This window comes from Podarcis erhardii (genome assembly GCF_964252035.2).
Source record: "Podarcis erhardii genome assembly, chromosome: 11".
Classification (NCBI taxonomy): domain Eukaryota; kingdom Metazoa; phylum Chordata; class Lepidosauria; order Squamata; family Lacertidae; genus Podarcis; species Podarcis erhardii.
The window spans coordinates 8,789,972-8,803,497 of record NC_138501.1 but is presented as its reverse complement, the minus strand read 5'-3'; the positions used below and the strand labels follow the sequence as shown (position 1 = coordinate 8,803,497).

At 41.9% G+C, this 13,526-nt stretch overlaps 1 protein-coding gene and 1 long non-coding RNA gene across 5 annotated transcripts in view; one reads left to right on the top strand and one right to left on the bottom strand.

Moving 5' to 3' along the window:
- Nucleotides 1-4,305, bottom strand: part of LOC309352547 — an 18,605-nt gene extending 14,300 nt beyond the window's left edge. The window contains exon 1 of the long non-coding RNA XR_014161359.1: nt 4,177-4,305. This is a non-coding gene — a long non-coding RNA (uncharacterized lncRNA). The remainder of the gene's footprint in view (nt 1-4,176) is intronic.
- HSD17B3 (hydroxysteroid 17-beta dehydrogenase 3) overlaps nt 3,956-13,526 on the top strand; it is a 25,436-nt gene continuing 15,865 nt past the window's right edge. For 2 of the 4 annotated variants that reach the window (XM_081881086.1, XM_081881083.1), the window contains exons 1-3: nt 7,880-8,010; nt 8,318-8,544; nt 12,598-12,644. In XM_081881086.1, the coding sequence (XP_081737212.1) occupies nt 8,391-8,544; nt 12,598-12,644 (201 nt within the window). In that variant the 5' untranslated portion in view covers nt 7,880-8,010; nt 8,318-8,390. Of the gene's footprint in view, nt 4,086-4,302; nt 4,433-7,879; nt 8,011-8,317; nt 8,545-12,597; nt 12,645-13,526 lie in introns of those variants that run through there. The other 2 variants (XM_081881084.1, XM_081881085.1) reach the window with 2 other exon arrangements.

The window sequence follows — 13,526 nt, the reverse complement described above, 5'->3', positions numbered from 1 at the left end:
TCTCTGGTTAGGGGACTGTGGTGATCACACACACAGGGCCCCTGCACGTTTGGCGGTCTATTGACCCTGTGTCACCACTGCGATTGCTTTTTCTGCTGCCACCACCCTGTATCTCACGGGGACACACGGAGTCTAGTCAGTTGTTAACATAAAAAAATGATCAAGTTTATTTTTAAATGCAGGAACAAGCTTATGGTTTCAGTTAATTTTTCTCTTGTCAGTTTCTTATTCTTAGTTCCTACAACTCCAAACTGATTATTCCCAACTATCTATCTGACTCCACCTAACAATTCCTCTCACTCTCTCACAATACAACTTTACCAACCCACACCTAAACCTCCCTCTTCCTTCTTCAACTCCCAAACCTCAACTCAACTGAACTCCCAAACCTCAACTGAACTGAACTCAAATAAACTCTCAGCTGACTTTCAAAACCTCCCACTCTAACTTTTATTCCTCCCTTGCATTCTCACTGGCCAATCATATCACACCTATTTTAACCCTTTCCTTATGACCCATCCTAGGAGGCAAATGCCACAGGGACTATATGGAATGTCATAGAATTTGGTGCCGACTTCAGTGGGAGTTGGGAAATAGACAACATCAGGGAGCCCCTTTATTCATTTCCTCTTAGGCAATGGCATCTTTTGACCCAAGCCAGTATACTTGAGTACGAGAGTTCATTTTTATTAGTCATTTAATTCTCTCCATGAAACTGTTTTCTTCAGCAATATCCAAACCTGTTTGCATAATCATTTCCTGTACAGTCACAGATAGGTAGTTTTCCCTTTTGCTGCTGGATCACTTGAGGAAAAAGCAATGGACAGCCAAAGAGCATAAACATGTAGGCAGAGCATTCATAACCTTGCAATGGAAGGGGCAGAGCTGGCCTGTAGCTTCTCCAGGCTTAAATGGCTGTTGGTCTGGTCACTTCTGGGTTTGATTCACCCATGCTAGATGAGGAGCATCTGGGCATGTAAGAGACCATCAATCTTCCATCACAGATCAGAGCTGGTTTCTGGAACTCTGTGCAGGGCAGGAGATATCAAGAATAGGAAACAAACACCCAGACCACGTTTCTTCCGAGGTTCAGAAAAATCCACTTGGGCAAAGCTACAGCTTCACTTTGACCCAGCCCGGGCTTTAGATTTTTCTATCCAGGCCAGGTTCTAAAACAGGCATAGGCAAACTCGGTCCTCCAGATGTTTTGGGACTACAACTCCCATCATCCCTAGCTAACAGGACCAGTGGTCAGGGATGATGGGAATTTTAGTCTCAAAACATCTGGAGGGCTGAGTTTGCCTATGCCTGTTCTAAAACATCAGTGTGGAGACCTGTTTGTTTTCTCCCAGCCTGATTGTGTGATCCTTAAAGTTAGGCGCCTGTGGCCTTCTGTATATATTACTTTCCAATTCCCATCAGCTTTAGGGAACATGTCCAATGGCCAGGGGTGATGACAGGTCTAGCCCAACAACTTTTGAAGACCACAGCTGCTGCTCCCTCCCTGCCCAATGAGTCAAAACTTGTTAAAAGCTGAGTACACTTTCACGACTCTGTATGTTCAACAGAGATGCCATATTCAGAATGATCTGATGAAAAGAGCCCCAGTATTAACTGGGGAGGAATCTTACATTAGCCAGGACAAGTATAGTGTGAAAGATCCTGGACACTATTATTATTTTGGGTTCTTTCCCTTTAAATTTTTGCAAAATAATTACAAATAAATCCATAGATAGAATGATTATATACACATATAAATTTATGGAAGCAACCAAATACTTCATCTTAGTTTGTAGAGAATATGGTGCACTGGTACAGAAAACCTCAAGAAAAGGGTTGCTACATTGATATTTCTGTTACTTAAAATTTATAGACCACTCTTATAAGAACGAAGTTGCCTATATTTTACCACATTGTACTATGACCTTTTATATGTCTCAAAATAAAAAATGGGGATTCTTTCATCTTGTACTTAATTAAAAATAAATAAAATCCTTTTTGCAATGAATTCGCTGTCTTTTTGTCTCCCCTTTCCAACTGCCTTGTCTGCCCTTTCCTAGAAGTTAGCAAATTTCATCATTTAAGCAGCTTCCCAAACTTTAGCTCCCGAGGCATCTAGAGATGATAATATGGGAGTTTTCTGTCTCTGACACATGACTGCTTTGGCCGCTATTAATAGCTGAAAGTCATTTCCCAATCCTCTTCTGCTTTAATATCCTTACTCTGTCCAATTATAATTACAACAGGATCTTTTGGGAAATGATAGCCCAGGATGCTTGTTATTTCTGTCGGCACAAATTCCCAAATTTGTATGCCCACATGACATGAAACATGTTTACATCAGAAATTCCACATCTCCATCATGGGCCACTGGCCCTCAAAAATATTTTACTCAACCTGGCAGGAGTCAGGTACCATCCTGTCAAATCCGTACAGAACGTTCCTTTAAGAGTTTCCAAATCAAATACCATTTGTCTGTCAGTATTTGAATAGACAAATCTGCTTGCCATCTTGCTTTATAACAATTCTCTTAATATTTTGTATATCTGACCTAAAGTTCCATGTGACCAGTCAACTGCTGAGAACAATAATTAAAAATTCATACAATTTCTAAAGAGCTATGGCATCTTTATTTATTGGGGAATCTATATATCACCAAAAATGGTCACAGGGTGGTTTACAAATCTAGGGTAATATAAAAACATAGTACTGTATACAATAAACAGAAACATTAAAATAATTTCCCTAAATTCCATAAGTAACAACATCATTAAAATTACTTAACCCACCAGCTTCTAAAAGCCTGGCATCTAAAAAGAAGAAGAATTTATTAAATGCAGGATTATACAGTGGTGCCCCGCAAGACGAACGCCTCGCAAGATGGAAAACCCGCTAGACAAAAGGGTTTTCCGTTTTGGAGGCGCTTCGCAAAACGAATTTCCCTATGGGCTTGCTTCGCAAGACGAAAATGTCTTGCGAGTTCCTGTGGGTTTTTTCCCCTCCCCCCCTTTTCCTAAGCTGCTAAGCCGCTTATCAGCTGATCCGCTGATAAGCCGCTTAACAGCTGATCGCTAAAAGCCGCTAAACCGCTAATAGCACTAATCCGCTAAGCTGTCAATGGGCTTGCTTCGCAAGACGAAAAAACCGCTATATGAAGAGCCTCACGGAACGGATTAATTTCGTCTTGCGAGGCACCACTGTAATGTAAAAAGGAAAGTTGAATTCACTTAAGGCAGATACCACCAACCTTTCTGGGCTTGTGGACACATTTTAATTTTTATTTTTTTTAAAGCCTTTTAGGGCTTTAAAGGTCAGCACCAACGTATGGGACTCTTCATACCTCCAATCTAAAGTGGTACCCAGACACAGTTTCATCACCTGAGCCCAACTTTCACAGGTCAAAGGTCATTTATACTACCCTTTCTCACTGTGGATGGGAGGGTTTATTTTCTGAAAGTATTAGCAACACGTGGTATTTCAAATGCAGTCTATGGCTGTGAACACCATACCTCTCAAGCACATTTAAAGTAACCCCTCCCCCCCGAAGAATCCTGGGAACTGTAGTTTACCCCTCCCCCGGAGCTACCATTCCCAGCACCCCTAACAGACTACATTTCCCAGAATTCTTGGGGTGCTGCTGAGCATGAGCTTGAAACAGTTCTTGTGGATAAAGCTTACGACTAGAATCTAGTTAGGCAGGCCAAAGACTCAGACGCATTTTGCACCCTTTAAAAGACCTCTCCCTTCGTTTCAAATTAAGTCTATGGAAGAAGCAAGGGGCATTTTTGTTTGAGAAGGGCACTTTCAAATTCCTCTCGTTTCCACGTTCTTGATAGATGCATAAAAATGCAGCACCCTTTGAACCTTAGCCTATAAAAGTTAAACTTCAATGTTCCCCTCCTCTTACACGATAGGCTGCTGCTTATCGGATATGGGTGTGACAGGTTTCCCTGGCACCTTTTGCCTCCAACTGAAGAAAGGACGGGTGAGGGAATGTGACGGGTGAGAGTTTGTTGACCTGTAGCTTCCTCTGAGCTGCTAGCAAGTGCGCTGTGTACTGTGGCCCACTGCTGAGTGCGTGGCATGTAAGTCGAGCTACATTTCGTATTGTAATTAATTTGGCAGGCCAGTCAGACTCCCCATAATGTCTTCTGCCTTCGGGGAATTTGAGCAAACTCACAGATTCCTGGACTTGGCTGAGAGCAATGCCAACTAACCTCCTCATGAGGCCATCCTGGTGACGGTGGGTCGAAATTATGGTGCTGATAGCCAGCCCCTCGATGGAAGTCCTCAACCAGGTCGAAGGTTGTGCCAGGCACAGAGGGAGAAGCTGCCAGGGTAACAGGGGCCACGATGTTACCGCGGGAAGAGAGGGTGCCTTTTTACAACACAGGAAGGAGCAGGAAGTGGGCAGAACTCTCCAAAAACTCAGGTGTATATCATAGAATCACAGGTACTGTATGTGTGAATAAACCATATCATCAGACTCCATTGTGCCTTGATTTCCCAGTGGAAGCACAACCCTGGGTGAGTGAAAAATGGGTGCTGGATTTTACTAAGCAGATCAAGTATCATTGGGGGGGGGGTAAATTCGATTCAGTTCACATTTAAAGGCAAACCAACCAAATCCATAGCTGTCAACTTTTCCCTTTTCTTGCGAGGAATCCTATTCAGAATAAGGGAATTTCCCTTTAAAAAAGGGAAACGTTGACAGCTATGCAAATCTGCATTTTTGCAGAAGCAATATGAGAACCCAAACAGCCATCCTTTGAAATGTGATCCTCTCTGAATTTTGCAATACGGTTCTCCAGCCATAACAGGGTAAAGTACAGTGGTACCTCAGGTTAAGTACTTAATTCGTTCCAGAGGTCCGTTCTTAACCTGAAACGGTTCTTAACCTGAAGCACCACTTTAGCTAATGGGGCCTCCTGCTGCCACCGTGCCGCCGGAGCACGATTTCTGTTCTCATCCTGAAGCAAAGTTCTCAACCTGAAGCACTATTTCTGGTTTAGCGGAGTCTGTAACCTGAAGTGTATGTAACCTGAAGCGTATGTAACCCGAGTATGTAACACTGTATACATAAGAATGCATATGTTGACAATAATAAAATATTATTTGTCTGCCTCAGTAGAAGAAATTAGGTACCTCCTAATTCCAACTGTTCATTATAAAAATAACTGTTTAAAAGCTGGTACTTAAGTTTGATCCCTGCCCTGGCCTCTCCCCTCCTTGTCCCTTTTCCCTTGTGTTTTTATGAGTTTTATGAGCCTGTGGGCACGTTCAGGTGTTGGACTAAATGACCCTTGAGGTCCAACTCTGTTCTATGATTCTAAGTCTACCATGAGCAGTCTCATTTGCAATCAACACCTTTCCAGACTCCCACCTGAGACAACAGCCTCACTGCACCTCATGAGCACCCAAAGAAAAGGATGGAATTGGATTGGGGCTGCAATGCAGTGAGAGGAAGCTTGACCCTTAATCTTGTGCCAGTATCATCAAAAGTGACTTACCCCCAAAATCTATTTACCCTGACCTAGTAAGAGTGGGAAATGGAGCTTTGCACTTGAGAATCCCCAGGTTGAATGCTCGATTCAGGAGCTTGGGCTGCAACTGACAAGGCCTAGCACTGCTGATCAGGGTATGGGAGTAGGTCGCAGAGCAGAGCTTTCTAAACTTTTCATGTTGGCGACACACTTTGCAGACATGCATCATTTCGCAACACAATAATTCAGTTTTACTGACAAACCAGAGGTTAAACTAACCCCTTTCCCGCCCCGGGAAGAGCGTGGGGAGCATTCGCGCAACACACCTACACCCTGCAGCCAACACACTTGTGTGTCACAACACACAGTTTGGAAAACTCTAGCGTAGAGTGTTAGATCAGTTGCCATTTCCCACACACACACCCTCAAGCAGGTGATTGGTGGTAGTAAGCACTAAAAACATGCATGATTCAGCCCACATTATGCACATGCTTTCAAGGTGCCTTGAGATAAAGCAGGTTTTTCCAGCAGTCAGCAATGGTCAAAGAAAGTGTCTTGTGCCTCCACCCTCTGCTCTGTGCTATAGTTTTTCTTTCTCAAGGAACTGGTTGCTGTTCTGCTGTTTCTAATGCTGGCAGGAGGTCCATATGGGAGCCTCAGGGGGTTGCATAATAACTGGCTTGTGATGGTCATTCTGGATCCTGGGTGGTCTCAGCCACCAGGGTTGGTGATGAATCCTTGTGCCTTCATGTAATGAGTCCTTTGTCCTAAAGGCAAAGCTAAAGCTAAAGTCCAGTCAAAGGCGACTGTGGGCTGCGGCCCACATCTTGCTTTCAGGCCAAGGGAGCCAGCGTTTGTCCTCAGACAGCTTTCCGGGTCATGTGGCCAGCATGACTAAACTGCTTCTGGCGCAATGGGACACCATAATGGAAGCTAGAGTGCACGGAAACACCGTTTACCTTCCCACTGCAGTGGTACCTATTTATCTACTTGCACTTACATGCTTTCGAACTGCCGACCTTCCAGTCAGCAAGCCCAAGAGGCTCAGTGGTTTAGACCACAGCACCACCCTCACTTTTTTGCTTAAAGGCAAAACAGACCATCACACAGTTGAACGACAGCAAAAGGCTGAGAAGTAGCCCCACTGAAATTAGTGAGATTTACATTTGAGCATTTATTTTAAAATTTTATGCACTGCACTTTCCTATAAGGCTAAAAGCACCCTATTACAAAATGAAAATCAGAGACATCAGTGAGAGAGGGTTGGCAAAGAAACAGAGATTCAGAAAACCTGCCTAATAAATATAGTTTTTAGAAGACATGTATAAAGAGAAAGGTATGACTCTTGCTGAACTTCTATTAGCAAGGAGTACCATAAGGCACAGCCTGCCATACTAGGGGTTCAGCCCCTCCACCAGGCAGTGAAGTGAAGTGAAGTAAAGGCCGATTTAAGGCTGTGTGGAGATAAACTTTCGAACCAAAGCATATTTTAAGAAGAGCGTGGAATGTATAAGAGCTTTGGAATGACGCAGTTAAAAATGCCGTCGCCATATTGGGAAGCTCTGTCAGAGGTCTTGAGTCTGGGAGGAGAAAGAGAGAAACAAAGCTGTTTATATATTGTGGATTAAACTCCTCAGTAGGACTTAAGAGCGACAGTTTTACGAGATCAATGATGGAAAGAGCGATGTTATCTATGAAGAAGATGATATATGGAAACCATCTTGATTTGAGAATTGGAAGAACGGAAAATTCACACAGGATTATTATTGGTGTTTATCGGCTTAAGGAGACTATCAGAAGAGATCATAAAGAAAAAAGAGAAAATATATGAACAGGATGTGATGTGGAAACAGCAAGATAAGACTGGATAGAATTATGAACTCTGTTTGGACTGATTTGGATTGATTTGGACATTAACGCAGTAGCAAGAAGATGATCAGAATCCCCCTTCAGATCTTGAAATATGGGTCCCCCCAACAAAATTTAAAATTCGGCTTTGTAATTTGGAATTTATGTGATGTGCTTTAATTTGATTTGATTGGCCCGTTAATAAAATTTATTAAAAAAAGAAGAAAAAAGAAGTAAAGGCCAGCCAGACTTCAGGGGCATGTGAGACCACAAACAGTCCCCGCTCAGAAGATTTCAGTGACTGAGACAGAATGTAAGGAATGAGGTGGTTCTTAAATAACCTTGGGTGCAAGTTATTTAAGTCATTGTGAATTAACACAGGCCCCTGGCCTGATAGCAGATTGGTTGCCACTGTAGAATAACATCTTGCCAATGACCTGCTCCTGTGAGAAATCTGGCTGCTACATTGTTTACTAGTTTCGGCTTCCAGACCGGATTCAAGGGCAGAGCCAACTAAGAGTGTACAAAATTGCGCTGCTCATTCAAGAGCTAGCTAAGTGGTCCTGTCACAAAACTAGGAGAGCACACCACTGGCACCCAGAGAAAAAAGCCCAGATGCTGGAAATGAGATTTATTCCAGGTCTGGAATAACAGACGACTGTGATTTCGGTAGCTGTATGTGAGTATCTTAAATAGGAGTAGGCATATTGTATCCATAGGGGGGTTATGTTCCGGGACATCTTTTATCTCGGCGACAGACAGCAGAGAGCCAAAGGCAACATCATCCTGCAAACCAGCTGGCCTGACCCTGACCACAATGTGCCCTGAGAATGAGCATCTCTCCATGCAAAAAAAAAATAATGTTTTTGTTTGGGTAGTTTACATATCTGGGCCAAGAAAGTTATTCTATGATCTCTATGGGTAAAAAAAAAATTCACATGACTCACACGTTTATGATTAGACAGGCTTCTTCTTCCTTTTACCAGAGGGAAAAGTAGCAGTGCACCAGAAGAGAGACAGTGGCAGTATCTTGTCTGAGCCCCACAGCATCGGTTCATCATGGGTGAATTCCTGCAGCAGTTTCTCTCTTGCCTCGGGGCCATCACTTGTCTCATTTTCCTGGTGAAATGCGTTCGACTTTTGAAATATTTCTCTCCGCTTGTATGGAGTACTGTGCCTGAGTCTTTTTTCCGCTCCATGGGAGAATGGGCAGGTAAAGCAACTTTTCCTCATATTTTTATTTCTGGGGAAATGTGAACGGATGTGTTGGGATGGGAGCAGGGGAGCAACTCTGTGGGCACCAGCTTTGCAACACAAAAGGTCCCAGCTTGTGGCATCACCAAACGGGGCTAGGAAAGACTCTTGTCTGCAATCCTGGAGAGTTGATGCCAGTCAGAGTGGGGAAGTATTGAGCTAGAATCTAGATGGACCTAATCCAGTCCTCTAACCATGACACTAGCTCTCAATCTTTGAAGGTTCATGGACAGTGCCGGATTTACGTACAGGGGTACCCTTGTTTACGAACTTAATTTGTTACGGAGGTCCGTTCTTAACCTGAAACCGTTCTTAACCTGAGGTACCACTTTAGCTAGTGGAGCCTCCCACTGCCGCAGCGCTACTGGCGTGCAATTTCTGTTCTCATCCTGAGGTAAAGTTCTTAACCTGAGGTACTACAGTGGTGCCTCGCAAGACGAAATTAATTCGTTCCGCGAGTCTCTTCGTCTTGCGGTTTTTTCGTCTTGCAAAGCACCCCTATTAGCGGCTTAGCGGCTTAGCGGCTATTAGCGACTTAGCGGCTTAGAAAAAGGGGGGGGAGGGAAAAAACTCGCAAGACTCGCAAGACGTTTTCGTCTTGCGAAGCAAGCCCATAGGGAAATTTGTCTTGCGAAGCACCTCAAAAGACGGAAAACTCTTTCGTCTAGCGAGTTTTTCGTCTTGCGAGGCATTCGTCTTGCGGGGCACCACTGTACATCCAGGTTAGCGGAGTCTGTAACCCGAAGTGTTTGTAACCCGACTTGTTTGTAACCCGAGGTTCCACTGTATAAGCTAAACAAGCTATAGCTTAGGGCCCCAGTCTCTTGGGGGCCCCAAAAAAATTTAAAGGAAAAAAAAAACTGGATGTACATTTCCAAAATATAAGATAATATACAAATAAAATAAAATCTACATACAGCAACAGTGTTTTGTGTTGTATAGGCTCCTATGATGTAAGGAATGAGCCACCAATCATTTTAAGAATAACTCAATAATTCTTTCACTATTAATATACAGACATATGTCGGGTTGAAGTAGCTTCGGGTTGAGCGTTTTCGGGTTGTGCTCAGCGGTGACCCAGAAGTAACGGAATGCGTTACTTCCAGGTTTTGTCACTCACACATGCGCAGACGCTCAAAATGACATCACGCGCATGCGCGGAAGAGGCGAATCGCAACCCAGGCACATGCAAACGTGGGTTGCCTTCGCTTCAGGATGCGAACAGGGCTCCGGAACGGATCCTGTTCGCAGCCAGAGGTACCACTGTATTTCTTAATTGTATTTTAGTTCAACAATTACTTTGATAAAATACGTATTTTGTTATGTGCAAATGGCTTTAGATACCTATTAGGTCCATAAATTTCCATATAGCATATATTCAACACAAAAAACATATTATAATATTGACACATGCACCCTTGAAATGTTTTTTTAATGGAGTTATGTAATTGAGAAACATTAATATGCAACTTCAATCTTTTTGAAATACAAAGAAATTCAGGCTGCAGTCCTACACAAATTTATCTGGAAGTAAGCTCCAGTTAACTCAGTGGAACTTGTTTTGGAACAGACACATTCAAGACAGCAATGAGAATTACTTTTGCCTGTGGCAATGACTGGTTTGCCTGTGGCTGCTTCCTAGCCCACATCATCTTAATACGATTTACAAACCTAAGTTCTCCGGGCATTATCATTTTTTATGAGTGAATAGACATATCTCCTACTCAGTGATGTGACTACAAACTGATAATTTAAAATAAAAACAAACCCATGGGCTTGGATGCTAAGATAATGGATGCTTTGTAAACCTTTAGGCAGAGCAAAACCAAAGAAATGGATGGACCTAACTTAGTCGTGTTCGTTAATTTCAATACATCTACTCTGAGTAAAAGTAGTTAAAAACAATAATTTTCAGTGATTTTTCAAAGAAACAAAAAGTAAAGAGTCCCCAAAAGTAAAACACAAAATATAACAATATAAGAAAAAGAAAAAGAGGTCATGGACATGTTGCACAGCTTTTGTCAAGGGTGCCAAGAAACACCAGATAAATAATTTTGTCCCCAGGGGTTTTGAAAAAATGAGAATCACACATTCCAAACGTCCAACAAAGCTCTCACATGCCATGGAATATTTTGCAGAAGAGCAATATTCCAAACATTTTTCAACCAAGAAGAAACACAGAGGTTAGACAAAGTTTTCCATTTTTGTACAATTGAGAGACATGCTGCTGCTAATAAGAGAAGTGGTATTTTTATTATTTATTTTGCTTTTGTGTCATGATTACCCTCCTCAAATAAAGAAAGGAGTACCAGTTGTGGGGTGAATTGAATAGGTTCCTTAATAATTTTAGAGATTTCTTCAAAAACTTCCAGGGGTGCCCAAACTTTTTTCAAAGAGGGCCAGATTTGATGAAGTGAACACCTGCGGTTATTAGTCTATTGGTCCACATTCTGTTCTCAATACGTATCATAATTAAAGTCTGTTTCCCAATTTAGTTTCAAACTCACAAGTTTTCTAGTCATACTACTTACCATTTCAATAACAACAACAACAACAACAACAACAACATTTATTTATACCCTCCCTGGCCAGAGCTGGGCTCAGGGCGGCTAACACCAGTAAAATTAAAGTAAAAACATAATGGGGGGGGGGGGACAAATTTAAAATACAGGTTAAAATGCAATTTAAAATGCAGCCTCATTTTAAAAGTAGCAAACCAAAACCATAAGGGAAGGGAAACATAAGGGTCAGACTGAGTCCAAACCAAAGGCCAGGTGGAACAGCTCTGTCTTGCAGGCCCTGTGGAAAGATGTCAAGTCCCGCAGGGCCCTAGTCTCTTGTGACAGAGCGTTCCACCAAGTGGGGGCCAGTACTGAAAAGGCCCTGGCCCTAGTTGAGACCAATCTAACCACCTTGCGACTTGGGACCTCCAAAATATATAGTGACCTCCAAAATATATAGTGACCTCCAAAATATATAGTGCTGCCCTAAACTCTTTCCAGTAGAACCAATATTTAGAAGTCTGTCTTCTGTTCATGTGAGGAGTTGAGTAGCTTGTACACATACATATGCAGTGCTTTTCTTCTGGAAAAAAAGGGAGGAACTCGCCAAAATGTTTGTTTGTTTGTTGTGGACCCAGTCACAGTGCTGCCACACACACACACACCCAGACAGTGATCTGGATTAGAAATGGCCACAACTTTATTGATTACAGATACAGGGAATTTTTGGCTCAGGCATCGAGGTACAGTGGTACCTCGGGTTACATACACTTCAGGTTACAGACTCCGCTAACCCAGAAATAGTGCTTCAGGTTAAGAACTTTGCTTCAGGATGAGAACAGAAATTGTGCTCCGGTGGCGTGGCAGCAGCAGGAGGCCCCATTAGCTAAAGTGGTGCTTCAGGTTAAGAACAGTTTCAGGTTAAGAACGGACCTCCGGAACGAATTAAGTACTTAACCCGAGGTACCACTGTATATCCGTTACAGCCCCACCAGACCAAAAATAACAATTAAAATTAAACAATTAAACAATTAAAATTAAAAAGGTAAGGGAACTTGCTTCCCTTGAGTTCCATATGGTACGGCTGTATGGCTGCAAATAAGTGTGTTGAAAAAATGCATTATACAAATGTGACACTAGATGGTGATGGTGAGCTATGGCAAAATTAATATATTTTTCAAAACTTTTTTTTTTAAAAAAAGCATTTTCACAACATTTTTTATATGTGTCTAGATTCCACCCTGCTTAAAAAGCAAACAAATCCCAGCATATAGGTCGTTTAGGAGTTGTGCTATTTTATATAATTGAAACCGACCAACATCCAAACCGATGGTCAGAGATGATGGGAGCTATTGCCCAGCAATATCTCAAGGGGTGCCGTCTCTGCATTTCTCCATCAATGAGACTGGGATGGGAAAAAAATAAAATCACGTGGAACCACAGTGTTTGAAATGCAAGAAAGAACAAGCCAGCTAAAAATCACATACTGTCTTTATTGTCTCATCATTTAGTGATCACAGGATCTGGCGACGGGATTGGAAAAGCCTATTCCTTTGAGGTATGATAAATATGTACAGAATCTCTTTGCATTTATGTCATGTTTTGGACTATTCATAGGGCTTTGCATACATGTTTCTCACAGTCAGTCAGTCAGTCAGTTTTATTGCACATAGCCAAAGGCTGCCACAATGTACACAAGAATCATTCAACAATTAAAATATGCTGGATTAATACAAAAAACTTAAAACACTTATATAATCAAGACATTACCTACTGTAAACAGAGCTATAAAAGTACCTTAATATACAGGTTAAGACATTAAACAATAAAATTTATAGGCTAAAATCGTCACATGGCCACTAATATATTAAAAAATAATATTAATTAGTACAATGTGCAATTATATTCAGAGTTTGGTGATAAAGATAGAATATAGCTTGATGTAGATAGGGTCAAATAAATTCATCTCCTTTACAGTTGGTGGCTATCTTGGCTATATAATTTGCTCTAATTTTCCTAGCGGCAGTTGCAAAGAGTGCTACATGCCAGGTCAGGGATTCTCTGCTACAGAAAGTCATTCTTTGCAGCCTCCCCATGGTGACTCACAAAGGAAATTGGGGAAAATGTTATCCCAAAGCTCCTGCAACATGGAACCAACAGTCTTTGGGGCAAGGGGATTGCCTTCTGCATAACACTGATGTATTGAAGAGGCAGGAAAAGAGAAGCTTCTATAATAAATAATAATAATAAATTTTTATTTATACTCTGCCCTCCCAGGCCAGAGCTGGGCTCAGGCTGGCTAACACTAGTAAAATTACAATTAAAAATTAAAAATAAAAATAAACCAATTTAAAATACAGGTTAAAATATAATTTAAAATGCAGCCTAATTTTAATAGTAGCCCATAGATCAAAACCATAAGGGGAGGGAAACATAAGGG